This window comes from Ursus arctos, unplaced genomic scaffold (genome assembly GCF_023065955.2).
Source record: "Ursus arctos isolate Adak ecotype North America unplaced genomic scaffold, UrsArc2.0 scaffold_14, whole genome shotgun sequence".
In the NCBI taxonomy this organism is placed as follows: Eukaryota; Metazoa; Chordata; class Mammalia; order Carnivora; family Ursidae; genus Ursus; species Ursus arctos.
The window spans coordinates 63,386,663-63,401,177 of record NW_026622808.1 but is presented as its reverse complement, the minus strand read 5'-3'; the positions used below and the strand labels follow the sequence as shown (position 1 = coordinate 63,401,177).

The following is a 14,515-nucleotide window of genomic DNA, read 5'->3' as shown; positions in this document are numbered from 1 at the left end:
GATGGGGAAGAAAGAACACAAAACAGAAGAGGTTTCTCCTGGAGAGTTTTTAGTTGAGACTACAGGAAAGTGACCACAACACTGAGGAAGCCTAGATCATTCAAGAGATGTTTCCTAACTTTTTTGAAACAAGGAGAAAACAATCAACCCAATGACATGAGGTGGGCATGTACCAGGACAAGAATTTCAGACTATGCCTTGGGACTGAGGAGGTGGGGAGATAATGAAGGATAGCGGAAGCCTAGACTGGAGGCTGCAGCACATACGGGCTTGGCCAGGTGGGGCTGGGATTTCATACCTGGGATGGGGTTTGGAGTAGAAGAAACTTTGTGCCAGTTGTGATGTTATGGAGTGGCAGAAGAGAGGTTGGTCTACATGTTCACAACATAGATTAGCCGATTTTTGCAAGCAGAGCAAAAGTGGCCCTTCAAACATCTGGATCAAACTTCTTAAAAGAATTTTGGTGCGTTCTTGGTCCAAAATTTGGGCTATTTCAGACATAGTTCTACTTAAGATACTCTGACCCTCCATACCTTGATTTTCTTCGTCTTTGCTGCTGCGCGACCCTTTTCTGGACTCTTCTTCCGCTTCTTGGGTTTGGTTCTTCTAACAGTTAAGGTGATGCTTGTAGGTGTGTGCTGTGTTGCTGTGTACAACACAGTGGAAGGAGAAAGCTCCTCATCCCAGCTTTCTGTTGCACTGCTATCCCCACCTGAAAAAAAGTTATTTCATAGTTCACACATTGTGCAAACAGCGTCAAAAATGCATTAAAAGAAGCTTATTTCTTTATCTTTATTCCTTTTCCATATTCGGGAAGTCATAACTTCAATGAACTCTGTCATGTAGAACATAAATACCCACCTTTCTTATGAAAACAAGGTTCTTTCTGTATCACTGGCATCAAGCATAGGAATTCTGCTCTACATCGTATATATTTTCCCCCTTGTACTAAGTCCCCAAGCTCCATCACCTCAATGTATTAACACAGAAAAAGGGTCTGTTTTATTTGGTATGTGTGCTCACAAGGAATATTTTGATTGCTCTGGGGCTAAAATGTTGTTTCTGGAGATATTAATTCACAACAAGAGAATTACACAGTGGTTGTGAGAGAACTGCTTTCTCTTTCCATGAAAAGCTAGGGACCATGGGGACTAACAGGAGCTCTTGAGGTTATTTAAACCACAAAATATTTATCTGTCAAAACATGGGCCCAACCCATTTTTGGCTCACCTGATATGTTGTCCTGCTTCCGCCGATGAAGTCTAATAACCTTCCCCCTGCTCATTCCCCTAAAGAGGGAAAATAAACTTAAAGTAGTCCTTCCAACAGCATGCAGCACATCGTCGCACACATGGGAGAAGTGTCCCTGCATATACTACCCCCTTCCTCCCACCTACCAAATGTTTCCAGGACATTAAATTTCATATCAAATTCAATAGCTTTAACATCAATCTCTCATTCCTTGTTGTCAGCAATTCTCACCTAGTGCAGAGAATTCGAGCCAAGGAGCACTAAGGAATCATCTACATTAACAAACACAAGAAAGAATACTTTGAGCTTTTCCCTACTGATAAGAAACCCTAATCCCAGCAACCCAGGCTTGAATTGAGATGGAGCATGATCTTACCTGCACTTGTCACAGTTGAGAAGGAAGCCATCCTGAGAAAGACCACAAGGACACCAGGTAGGAACAGTCTCTCCTTCAGAGTTCGGGCTGTCTCCACAGCGTTCCTCTACGGGCGACGGCAGGCCATTCAGGTCAGAACGAGGGATGATCGTCTGGACAGGGGGAGAAGCAGGAGGTGTCGGAGGAGGAGGGGCTCCGTAATTATGATCCTGAAAATAAGATTTTTTAAATCAACAGTGTCCAAACACTGGCCCCTCTCTCCCCTAAAGTATGGTACATATGGAAAGAAAGAAGAAAGTAGTACCCTTTGTTTTTTGGCTTCAACCAGGAAAGTGATAAAACAAAATGCCAAGGTCAACTGGGACATAAAAACAAGAACAATGATGCAGGGCTAGACGTCCGCTGGAGGCAGGGAAGTGCAAAAGGGGCAACTTCGTCATGCTGCATATAAACATTTCAAGAAAGTCACAATGTATAAGAATGGATTACACTCCAGGAAGATCACTGCTCTGGAGAGAAACAAATGCATACTCACAGCATAAGGCAGTCCTCGACACCCATGCCTCTGAGTGGTCCCATAATTATGAGTGGAATACACGCTCTTCTCATTAACTGCTGGACTAGCCTCCACAGATTCAGGGCTGCACAAAGGCGAAAAGCAACGCATGATAGCATAACACCTAATCTTCCCTTAAACTAAGACTGTAACTTCCCATGCTAACCCCTCCTCTTTCCACAACCACCAGCCACTAGAATAAGAGAAGGAACTCAGTGAAACAATCTGATTAACATAACTAAGCCTATAAATAACAGGAGTGTTATTAAATGTGGATTTGTGTGTAACATGAAGCCAGTACAGGCAGATGTCTCAAGGCAGGCACCTGGAATACAAGGTGTCCCTAATGACAAACACAAACGTACCAGCTGAGCAGGGAGTTTCCCCTAGAGAAGCCACTCTGGGCTGGTTTAGACTCAGAACTATTCTTCTTAATTGGATCTCTTAATACTTCCATGAAACCTCACATGACATTTGCAGTGAGTGAGATGATGAAAGTGCCTTCTGCACTGCCCCAGGGACCAGGCCCTCTTCCATTCACTACCAAGACAGGATACCCTGAAGAAAGTACAGGTAAAAACAATGGCATCTTATATTTATCACACCTCTCATCTTGATGAACCCCCAAACACCTTTCAAATATAAGAGTAATAACTTCTCATCCACCAACGACATGCAAGCATATCAAGGACACGATTACTTAACAGCTGCATGGTGATACCACAGAACTTCAAAATAATCAAAACTGTACTCAGAGGTTATTGTTTATTGACAAATAATCAGAGTTGTGGCTACCATTCTGAATCACCCATTATTTTCTAGGTGCTTTTATATACATTAATTCATTTGTCTGCAACTAGTAAACATGGTAAATAGCACCCCATTTTTACAGAAGGAGAAGTTGAGGTGGTGAGATTACATGACGTCACCAAGATCACACACTGACAAAGCCAGAATTTGAAACAATAGCTAACTCCAAATCCTGTGCTCTTTCCACTGTGCCTAACTGATTTGGAAAACCAGGATAACATTCTATCTTTAAAGAAAATGATATGAAAATTTAAGTAACCAGGCTTATTGAGAAGCCTGGTTTAATATCTTTTCATACCCTCATCTAGTGGAAAACAAACTTTCCAAGTATAATTTGTTAATATAAAAACATTATAAATGTGTTCAAATTTAGAAATTTAATTGTAAGCCTTTACTTGATAATAAAAAGGCATAGGTAACAAAGGACAAAATACAAGTTTTGGGAAAAAAAGAACTTTTAACTCTGTTACCTGGTTAAGTTTTAGGGAATTTTGAAAGATAATTAAGAAATGCAATTGTATGACTTTACTGAACTCAGTAATGGATTATCTGTCATTTAAATTCACAAATTAGAAACTCCAAGGACACTTACAACTCAGCCTTAGAGATCAAAGGGTCTTTTAGGGAATCAAATAATGCACAGTTTGCTTTAAGGAACAAACGTTTTCCTGCTTGGAAGTATACAATACACAGTACTTGGCAGGAATAAAGTGTGCAGTTCAATGTGGTGCAATGTCAGCTGAGAAGTGAGGGATAAAAGAAAATTCTGAGATATATCCAACTCACCCAGTTATATGCTCCAAAACTGTGAGAAGGGATCTTATTAATAACAGCAAAGGTAATTTCTAGGTGAAGAAGAACTTTAGACATAGGAAAGTATTCTGTTAGTGAAGTGCATGCATTTTATTCTTTAAGAGTGTCTGCAAGATGGGAATTGGGGTGGGGGTACATCAAGAATGCAGGTCAGTATTCTTGAGAAAAGATGATCTGACATGGCTCACTGTGAGGCAATCAGCTCTGAGTATTAGGAAACAGGTGGGGTTTCCTAAATGAAACTGAAGGCAAACAAGCATTAATAAAATGAAGGCAGAATTTAGTTTCTATGATGGACAGTTAAGAGAAAGTAATAACTTTCAACACTGTTAATTCACTAGATACACAAGTATTCCAAAAAAGCTGTACGTATTTTATATAAGAGATTTTGTACCACTGAACACATGGGGTGAAACATGGCAGCTGTTTATTAGAAATGGAATTTTTCTGGACGGGAAAAAGGAAAGTGGCATGAAATAAAAGATGGCCATGGAGATGGAGCTATGTTGGTTGTGTCTTACCCATCTCCAAACTGGGTAAATATGAACATATGCACTTCATGTGCAAGTCTAGGGAATAAAAATAAAATGTATTTTGTGGAGGTTAAAAGGCCATCCCAATGGACAATACTTTCTAGTAAAGCACAGCATTTAATATATTGCTATGTGTGCCAAATATTAAAATTTAAGCTCATATCTTTTGATGAGGAAACTTGGTAATTTCCATGCTGGCTATTAATTAAATAGTCACATTGATAGATAACTATACAATTTCCTAAGATAATCCTTGACACACACACACATATATATATACTCTTATCTATATTTCAAAGTATGGAGTAAAAATCTGGAGTGTCAGGACTGCATTTCCTTATCAGCCAACCATTTTATGCAAATATAGCCTATGTCTGAACTACTGTGACAGTTGGGCACATACACAGAAGCCATGCTTACAACAGATATTGCACTGATTGTGTTTTAAATACAACATGCAACCTGCTGCTATAATGCTACCTCTTGGAAAATGTCTGAAATTCATTAATGGCAGAACTGTAAATTCAGAAAAATCCTTGCTTTTATTGTTTTATCTAGAGGTTCTCCTACAAATACATAAAAAAATGCATAATGCCTACTGTTGTTATCAAATTTAAAATCCCATGAAATAAGGTCTAGGTCTTTTACTCAGTTGAGTATGTTGCCTTTCATACCAAGTTTAATCTTAGAGTGCCCAGAACAGTGGAATATGCATGACAGTGGAATATGCATGGTGAAACATTAACAAATATCATCTAAAATGTAACAGAATGGCACATAAGCTAATTGCTGACACTCTCTTGCTTTGTAGAAATACTAAATGGATAACTGTACAACAACAGTATCAGAAATCTGTCAAGAAATTACAGACGAAAATGTTTCAGGAAATAGAAACATCACAGTCAAATTTTTAGGCCAGAAGTCTGCAAATACTTCTGGACTCCCTAGCAGCATTTATGGGTGGTCACCTCTGCACTCTGGGAAAAATACCAGTTTTAAGAATAATTGCTTTAAGTTTTTTTCTCTATCAGTCCCAAAGTCATTGATTTAATCTCTGTTGAAATTTCTCACAAATGTTAATGCTGTCTACCTGTGTAGTTTGTTAGGCAATCCACGTAAGAGGTAGTGGCTGACTTTATAAAAATCTGTTAATACTATACAATTATAGTTCCTAATGCAGGAAGATTTTTTAAGTATTTGGGAAATAGTTATAAACTTGGAAATCTCAGCTATCGGCAAAACTGAATCTCTTAGGCATGCAAAAAAATAAAAACAAAACAAAACAGGAAAAAAAGCCCTGGAAGGAACACAATTCCACCCTTCCCATCCCCCCCCCTTCCTTTTTATATGGGAATAAGGCCAAAAACTTTCAGTTCTCAACTACCCCAGAATATAGTATACTGCTTCTTGGGGTAGCTTAATTTTAAGTCTTCCTCTTTCAGGAAGACAATAGACAGTTAAGTAATCCTAGGTGGCTTTGTGAAGAAAATATACATGCTCTTTACTATATTCTCAGTTTCAAGGAAGAAAACCACTATTAATCAGGGATGCAGTTGAACCCAGAGCTCTGGTACAGTTGCTTTGCTTTGCTGAAGGGGGAAGAATCCCCAGGGACTATGAAAATGGCAAGAGAAACAGGGGAATTAGAGCAACACCCACCTCACTCAAGAAGTGGCTGTGGGATCAAGAGTCTGAACTGGACCTGAACATATTCAAAACACCAGGATTTTTCCAGCCCAGACCCTAATCCCTGGTACTGCCTGGAATAGACTTGGCTTCTGGGGGTGTGCTGCCCCCTAGGCCCCTTGGGTCTCTTTCGCTGGACTTTCACATCCTGGTGTAGTGCCACTTCGTCTTGAAAGGTAGGGGGCTTCCACTTCCTTTCTGTAAGCAAGGAAGATTGGGTACAAGGGAGGTAAAAGGACAAGAGGGGGAATCTGTGAGCAGGGGGAATCTTGGACAACTTAAAAGAGAAGGGATACAAAAGGCTAAAATTTTTTAAACTGTGAATAATATATAAAGTTTTATAATGAAGGCCTACCTTCACTGCCATTTGGTATTTAAATTCTTCAAGAATTGAGAGTCTATTTTAGGGATTGGGCTTTTCGACAAACTCTGAATTCCTAAAGCTGCTCTTAGCTGAAAAAAAAGTTTGGTACCACTGATTTTGAAGGTCCTCTTTCTAGGCAATGAATATTATATAAAAACAGATGACACTTCTTTCAATGTTTTCTACCCCAAATATGAGAAGTTCTAAGTAACCTGCCCATATAAAGTTTTAGCCCCTTTACTCTAGAACAGTGAGAAGTACATAGGAAGAGGCCTTCAAGGAAAATCAGTTGGAGAGAACTCCTCTTTATCTCCATCCTCAGAATAATCATTAACTCTACAGAGGCACGTAGTGACACCTACTTCATTTCAATCTTCCCCACCCATCAAAACAAATGAAAATGTAATCACTACTGTGCAAATTTAATTCAATTGTATTATTTACTAAGAACACCTCCCCCCCTTCTAACTCTTTTTTCCCTCCAGCTTCTATGGGCAAAAAGGGAACGGTCTAATGTCATTGACAGTGGGCTAGGCTTGGGTTTAGAAAATACTGCCTACTTATTATTAGATGCCCATAAGAAAGTTATCTCCACGCAAACTGGTAACACACCTACTACCCAGAAAGTAGCACTTACTCTGATCCAGCAGCCATATCTGAGTAGGATGTATCTGGTGTGGTGACTCCCAGAGGGATTGCAATGCTCATGACGTCCAATACAGCAGAGAGTGGAAATCACGGGGTCCAATTAATGGAGACTGGCCACTCTGAGAGTGGGGGTGAGCTGCACAGCCTTAACCAACATGTTATGGACATGAGGAATCCTGCCACAGAAAAGGAAAATATCTAATAACCAGATAGTTCTTTACATTTATCGTAAATGCTGAATATTTTCCCATTTTTATTTATTTATAAAAAAAAGATTTATGTATTTGAGAGAGCGGGGGAGGGGCAGAGAGATGGGGGAGAGAATTCTAAGCAGACTCTGCTGAGCAGAGCCAGTTGAGCATGGAGCCAGACATGGGGCTCGATCTTACAACCCCAAGATCACAACCTGGGCCAAAACCAGGAGTCAGATGCTCAACTGAGCCACCCAGACACCCCTATTTTGCCATTTTTATAATAAGTCTTTTAAGGGATAAATATAAAACAAGTACAGCAAAGGATCTATACATTGTCCTACTTTACTGTGTACTGCATTAATGTTCTACAAAGGGGGTAGCAAAAGTTATGCTTACTTTTCATTTCTATTTCAATTTTTTTCTTTTTAGCTAAAGGGGAAGTACAGCCTGCCTAGCTTGCTAGCAAGTACATTTCCACCATTATACAACTGCTCATCAAACAAAATTTTCTCACAGCCTAGGACCCACAGAATAAGTTCTAATTTATAGGATGGTAAATAGAAATATCAACGTTTAACCAAATTCTTTAACAATTAAAAACCTTCATTTAGGGGCTACTGGCTGGCTCAGTTGGTGGAGCATGCTACTCTTGATCTTGAGGTCATGAGTTCAAGCCCCATGTTGGGTGTAGAGCTTACTTAAAAACAAAACAAAACAAAACAAAAAACAACTTCATTTAAACTTGTTTCCCCCTAGGCCACAAATAAATGCAGTTTTACCAGCAGCCAACAATATTATTTCTTCCAGATTAAATATGAGGATAAAAGAGGTGTTTATGGGGCGCCTGGGTGGCACAGCGGTTAAGCATCTGCCTTCGGCTCAGGGCGTGATCCTGGCGTTCTGGGATCGAGCCCCACATCAGGCTCCTCCGCTATGAGCCTGCTTCTTCCTCTCCCACTCCCCCTGCTTGTGTTCCCTCTCTCGCCGGCTTTCTCTATCTCTGTCGAATAAATAAATAAAATCTTAAAAAAAAAAAAAAAAGAGGTGTTTATATCTCATTGGACACAGCTGTTCTTATTGCATTCTTGTGTGACAGAAACACTTTTCCCTTTCTGAAGCCATTTTTAACTATGATTTTGGGAAAAGATGCAACTGTCTTAACTGTATTTGTTAAGCAACATCCACGGCTAGGTATAAATAAAAACATAAAGAGTAGTTTCATAATAAAGGTTAGAAAATTTTCTATGGAAAAGCAGTGAGGATACCTTGAGTTGCTGACCATAACCAGTGGAATTTGGAAACGAAAAGACAAACTACTGAAGTAGTAAAAAGTCAAAAGTACATTAAGAGAGTGGGGCGCCTGGCTCACTCAGTAGAGCATGTGATTCTTGATCTCAGGGCTGTAAGGTTGAGCCCCAAGTTGGGTGTAGAGATTACTTAAAAATAAAATCTTTGAGGGGGCGTGCCTGGGTGGCTCAGTCCGTTAAACATCCGACTTTTGATTTCGGCAAAGGTCATGATCTCAGGGTTGTGAGATCGAGCCCTGCATTGGGCTCCATACTCAGTGTGGAAGCCGCATAACATTCTCTCCCTCTCCCCCAACCACCCCTTTCTCACTCTCTCTCTCTCTAAAAAAAGAAAAGAAAAGAAAAGAGTGTATTAAGAAATTTGAAGGTATGGTGCAAAGGGGAAAAAAAAGTATACTCTGTACAATTTTACATTAGTGGTTTTATATTAAACTATTGAAAGAAACCAGAGCATTTTATGTGGGAGGGAAGAAAGAAAGTTAAAGGCCCAGGTTAATAAAGAATTTTGCAAAAAGACTACAAAAAAGAGTCATGATTGATTTGCTGATTCATCTTAAGACAAATAAGACAGGAGAAAAATCAATTACTTATATTAGAAAAATTTAATGAAATGAAAAGTATGTGATACTAAGTCAATCCAGAGAATTAGTGCAAATTTTAAGTGACAGACCATAGAGATGCTTAAATCATATTTTGATACATAAAGCAAATTAATGTGGATAAAAAAACCAATTGTGAACAGTGAATCAGGCCAAGATTTTTAAGAACACATAAAGATAATATTACTCTTTTGTGTTATTTTAGAATACTAGAAACAGCTATAAACTAAGCAGTCCTCTCTGGCACCTACACTTTGAAAGAGTTGGATCTCATCAAGATCTAGGACTCTCCAAACCTGGGTGAAGACAAGACACTGGTTCCTATACAACTGGAGGTGACATATTGCTAGACTTGGGACTGAAATGAAAAAGACAAATTTTCCTATTGTTTCTTCACAGCTTACAAAAGAGAAGTGACGAATATAACTCTTTGGGCCCATCTGACACACAAAGTATTTCCTTTCCCTAACAATATATCCAAACAGGTTTAGGCAGTACATCGTCCAAGCCTCTGGGAAACTGAAATAAAATCTACAAATAATAGGAGAGAATACTTATCAAATAAGCTAAAAAAAAAAAAGTTAAATATTGACGACTGTTGGTTACAACTATTCCTCTAACTATAGTATCACTCTATAAACTTGAATTAAAAATAAGAAACAAACAAAACCCAAAAATCCCAGAAGCTGCCTGGCTTGATAATTAGAACAGAGTCTGATAATGGTCTTACCTCCCCTTAACCAATACAGGAATCTCAATCATGTGTTACATTTTCAGTAAAGGATAAAAAAAGTTATTCAACACCATTAAAAAGCCTTTGTCATAGCCATTACTATTCTATGCCCATAAAAAAAAAGTAGGCTTCTAGAAGAAAGACAACTTATAAACTTAAGCTGACAGTTATTTTTCTGAGAGTAATTTTTAAAAGATATACTAAAAGGAAAAAATGGGAAAATTATTATGGATAATACTCCCTTAATGAGTGAATAAATGATTAGCACATTCCTTACTGAAATCTCAACCTAGCTAATTTGGAGACTTAATATAAGAAACATTAACTACTTAGTTATGAATTTCTCTTTCATGAATTCCTCCATCTTCCTCTTGTTTAGTTTTACAAGACTTCCTCTCTTCTGATGAAGGCAATTATTATAGATTAGCATGGCCATCTTCTAAAAAATGCTTTCACATTAGGTGATGGGCATTAAGAAGCGTACTTGATGTAATGAGCACTGGGTATTATACGCAACTGAAAAATCACTAAATTCTACCTCTGAAACTAGTATCTGTGAACTAACTTGAACTAAAATAAAATCTTGAAAATAAATACATAAATAAAGCTTTCAAATTATTAGGCTTAATACAAAAAATGTTAACAAAATCAAATTTCTCATATAACCCTGAAAATCATTCCTTCCCTAAATAACACTCTGCAAAATGTAGCTATTAAAATATTAACTGAAGACTTAACAGATCATCTATATGCAATATTTTATTACAATAACTCTAGTTTTATAAGCCAAGACAACAGACCCTTAGTACAGTTTACCAAGCTTAGTAGCACAGAATTTATTAACCTATCGCATAGTTTGGAGAGGTGTCCTAGAATGAGGAGTTAACTCTGTCTCTAGGTGGAACAATTTCAAGATATCTTTTACTTGTTAAATTTTCTGTATCTTTCTACCATAATATAAACTCTATGAGGACACGATTTTTGTGTTTTATCCTCTGCTATAGTTCCAACGTTCAGAATGGTGCCTGGCACACAGAAAGTGATTGAGAATGTTCGCTGAATGAATTATGATCACCATTATCTCAACATATGATTTTAGCATTCATTACAATATAAAAATTAAAACAAATGCAAAGGATTTATTTGACTCAGTCACCTTTTTATAGACCTCCAAATATGAAGTCCCCCAAAATTATCTGCCAGTAGCTCTGAAGACCTAGAAAAAGTTGAGACACAGATTAGTACAGAATGAAATAACAATGATGGACACAAAGAATAGAATTATACAGAATATTTTCTTTTTTGGGAGAAAGAGGGAGAGTGAGCAAACATGCATGTGCATGAGTGGGGGGTAGAGGGGGTGGGGGTGGGGCAGAGGGAAAGAGACAATCTTTAGCAGGTTCCACGCTCAGCCTGGAACCCCATGCAATGTGGGGCTCGATCTCACGACCGAGATCATGACCTGAATCGAAATCAAGAGTCGGATGCTTAGCGCTACCCAGGCACCCCGAATTATAAAGAATATTTTACATAGTAACTTATTTCATTTCTACACATTGCCTTGTCAACCATCCTATGTTTCATTTAGTACTTTATTTCTGTCCTTTAACCATGATATCCTATTTTCCTACAAAGCCAGAACCTAAATAAAGAATGGAAAAGGAAATAATCTTTATTAGACTCAAGAAGTGGAAAATATTATGTCACTGGGTTAATACTCTTTTCTTCAAATGAGAAGTCTCTCCCATTTCCCAAGGGATTTCTTCTTATCTCTCCTAGGAGGTGCTTCTCTACTGACCCACTCCCAAATGCAGAGGCTTTTCTTTAAGCAAATATCAAGTTTACTCTCCAGTCAGACAAGGACCTACCAACACTTATTAAAGGATAACTTAATATTACTTTTCCCCTTCCCCCACCTTCATCCCATTTATCCTCTTGTCCTACTAAAAAAAAACAAAAAAAAAAAAACCTGACAAATGGGAGTCAATTCTACTTGTGGTCAACTCCATAATGGAACGTGTGGAAAAAGAGAGCCTTAATTAACTTTCTACCCTCCAAAAAGTAAGGGAAAATAGGTGATTTTGGGGGGGCAAAAAGTCAAATTTAACGTCAGCCAGAACAAGGAATTAATAACTAAATATTAATGTATCATATATGTGAAAAGAGCTGTTTTGGGGATTCTAGTTACCAAGCAATAGAGAGGAAATGTACTTTTATGTCAATATTTTGTGGATTTCTAAATTTACAAAAATTGGAAAATAAACTTTTAAAAAAAATATTTTATTTATTTGAGAGAAAGAAAGAGCACGAACAGATGGAGGGGCATAGAGAAAGAGGGAGAGAGAAGCAGGCTCCTTACTGAGCCTGGAGCCTGACACGGGGCTCAATCCCAGGACCCTGAGATCATAACCTGATCCAAAGTCAGATGCTTAACCGACTGAGCCACCCAGGCAACCCTAAACTATTCTTCAGAAACAATTTTAAAAAAGCATACTCAGAATTATTATAAAAATAAAAGGTATGAAGGTAACAATAAAAGGAAGAAAAAAACAAACCAAGGAAGTAGATTCCCTTAACAACAAATAAGAAAGAAGGTAAGAAATGAAAGAAAACGAGAACTAAATATATGAATGTTCAGTAGGGGTAAAATGAATACATCAGAATTTCAATTCAAATTCATATCAATTTGTTTTTCCAGAACAATTCATCAGAATCCACAAAACACTAGTAAGTTCTTGGATTCAGAAGCAGAACCAGCCAGTCTCCCAGTACGGAGTACTCTTTTGAGAAATCACTGTTTACGCACACATATAGGTTCTGTAGAAAAGGCTGTTAAACAGAACATGACAAAAATGTTTTATAATTACCCATCTTCTTAATTGGGTTCAGAAATGGTCAACAGTGTCTGTGTGTGTCATTCTGACAGTCTCTCCTCTATATGACTTGCTGAAAGCACAGGACCCATGTGACCTATTTGATCACTCTCAGAGCAGACAGACAAAAAGTGTTTTAAGAACAATTCCAACAGAGATTTCAGAAAAAGAAATTGCATCAGCCAGGTGAGCCGGAAGCAGCTGGGAGACAAGAGTCCAATAAACAGCCAATCCAATGAAAGAAATTCAGAACAAGTCTGCTTCAGTAATCCTGTGAAGAGGACTGGCAGGAAGAGGAGTGCCGCTTTAGAAAGAGAACAGGCCTCATATGCTTCAGACAGTCTTTGTACTGAGGCTGTGGACCTTGGCCATTCTCCCAGAAATGATGCAATCCTGATGAACAAGATCTGCTGCCAGAGAAACAATTGTTAACAGCCTATGCAGACAGCAACTCAGCCACGGAGCAGTCTCTGATCAACTCTCTCCACAAACCCAGAAAGCCATATCTCTTCCTCAATTTTGGCTTCTGACAAAACATGTAAGTGAATACACATTTAAATTTATACGAACAAGCCATCTTCCCAAAATGTCCCTTTTAATTGTTCGGTTTATCAATATCCATCATCCATAACTAAATCTGAAATAAAACAGAACGTTTCTACTTTTATGAATATAGTCCTCCAAGCATATTAACAACAAGGGATTAAAAGCAAGGTATTAACAACAAGGTTGAAATTTTACACTTCTTTTCCTCACTCTCATTAGAAAACGTTTTGAAAAGTAGTAGTGGCTTCCCTATGTATGAAAATCACTCTGGAATCTAGGACCCAATGGTGAGATTTCAAAGTAAGGACAAACATGCACATTCACTAATTCAGGGCCAGGAGCATATTTTATAGTTATTTTTGAAGTTATGTGACTGAGTATGTTAAAGATAGGCATGTATTAGAGAAAGAAAGAAAATCTCTTCTTGTTTAGGCTGACATAAACAGTAGGTTGAATAGTATCACAATTTGCAATGCTTAGTTTTCTCAAGGGCAACAATATTACTTCAGATCTTTTAAGAGGGTTAATGATTATTTTCTTCCTATTAGCAACAACTTACCATTCTGGAATCTAAATTAAAAAATATCCTCAATTTAAAAATCCTCCCTAGATTTCTAATCTCCCTTGGTCTGGTTTTAGTATTAAATTGTATATACGGTACTGCTATAAAATTATTAGGACTTTACCCCCTCATTTACTAAATAAAAGACCCTGCATACAACTCCTAGTTCTCTAAATCCCAACTAGCCATAAACTATAATCAACCAAATTTCTTCCTTTCAAAAGCAGTGACTCTTAAACTGGGATTCACTAAAAACAAGCATCTAAGATGTCTCCTGAAATAAATATATTCAGCCCAATCTAATATCCCTATTTTTAAACTATTAAATAATGAAAATGAACAGATGGAAAGAATAAAGCAATAAACGATCTACAGTAGGCTAGTAAGTGAATAAATTTAAGTCAGTTAAGAGAAAAAAAATTTCAGAAAAGTTTTCAATAGGGTTAAGATAAAATAGCCATTAAGATTCAATTTCTGAACCTACTGATTATTCAAAATTTTGTTACACATGTGAGTTGAATTTATTCTTAAATACTTTTTAAAAAAATATTTATTTGAAAGAGAGAGCGCGCACGTGCTCATGGGAGCAGGGGCGGGGGCAGGGAATCTTAAGCAGACTCCCCGATGAACGCGGAGCCAACTTGGGGCTTTAATTCATGACCCT

The 14,515-nt window shown here is 37.8% G+C and overlaps 1 protein-coding gene across 40 annotated transcripts in view; it reads right to left on the bottom strand.

Moving 5' to 3' along the window:
• Positions 1-14,515, bottom strand: part of SETD5 (SET domain containing 5) — an 80,173-nt gene that overhangs the window by 37,342 nt on the left and 28,316 nt on the right. For 10 of the 40 annotated variants that reach the window (XM_057311899.1, XM_057311900.1, XM_057311897.1 and 7 more), the window contains 8 exons: positions 11,027-11,086; positions 7,027-7,213; positions 6,381-6,478; positions 2,549-6,223; positions 2,163-2,268; positions 1,628-1,836; positions 1,231-1,289; positions 534-712 (listed from right to left, as the gene is read on the bottom strand). In XM_057311899.1, coding sequence (XP_057167882.1) covers positions 534-712; positions 1,231-1,289; positions 1,628-1,836; positions 2,163-2,268; positions 2,549-2,640 — 645 coding nt within the window. In that variant the 5' untranslated portion in view covers positions 2,641-6,223; positions 6,381-6,478; positions 7,027-7,213; positions 11,027-11,086. The other 30 variants (XM_048226733.2, XM_048226737.2, XM_048226732.2 and 27 more) reach the window with 12 other exon arrangements.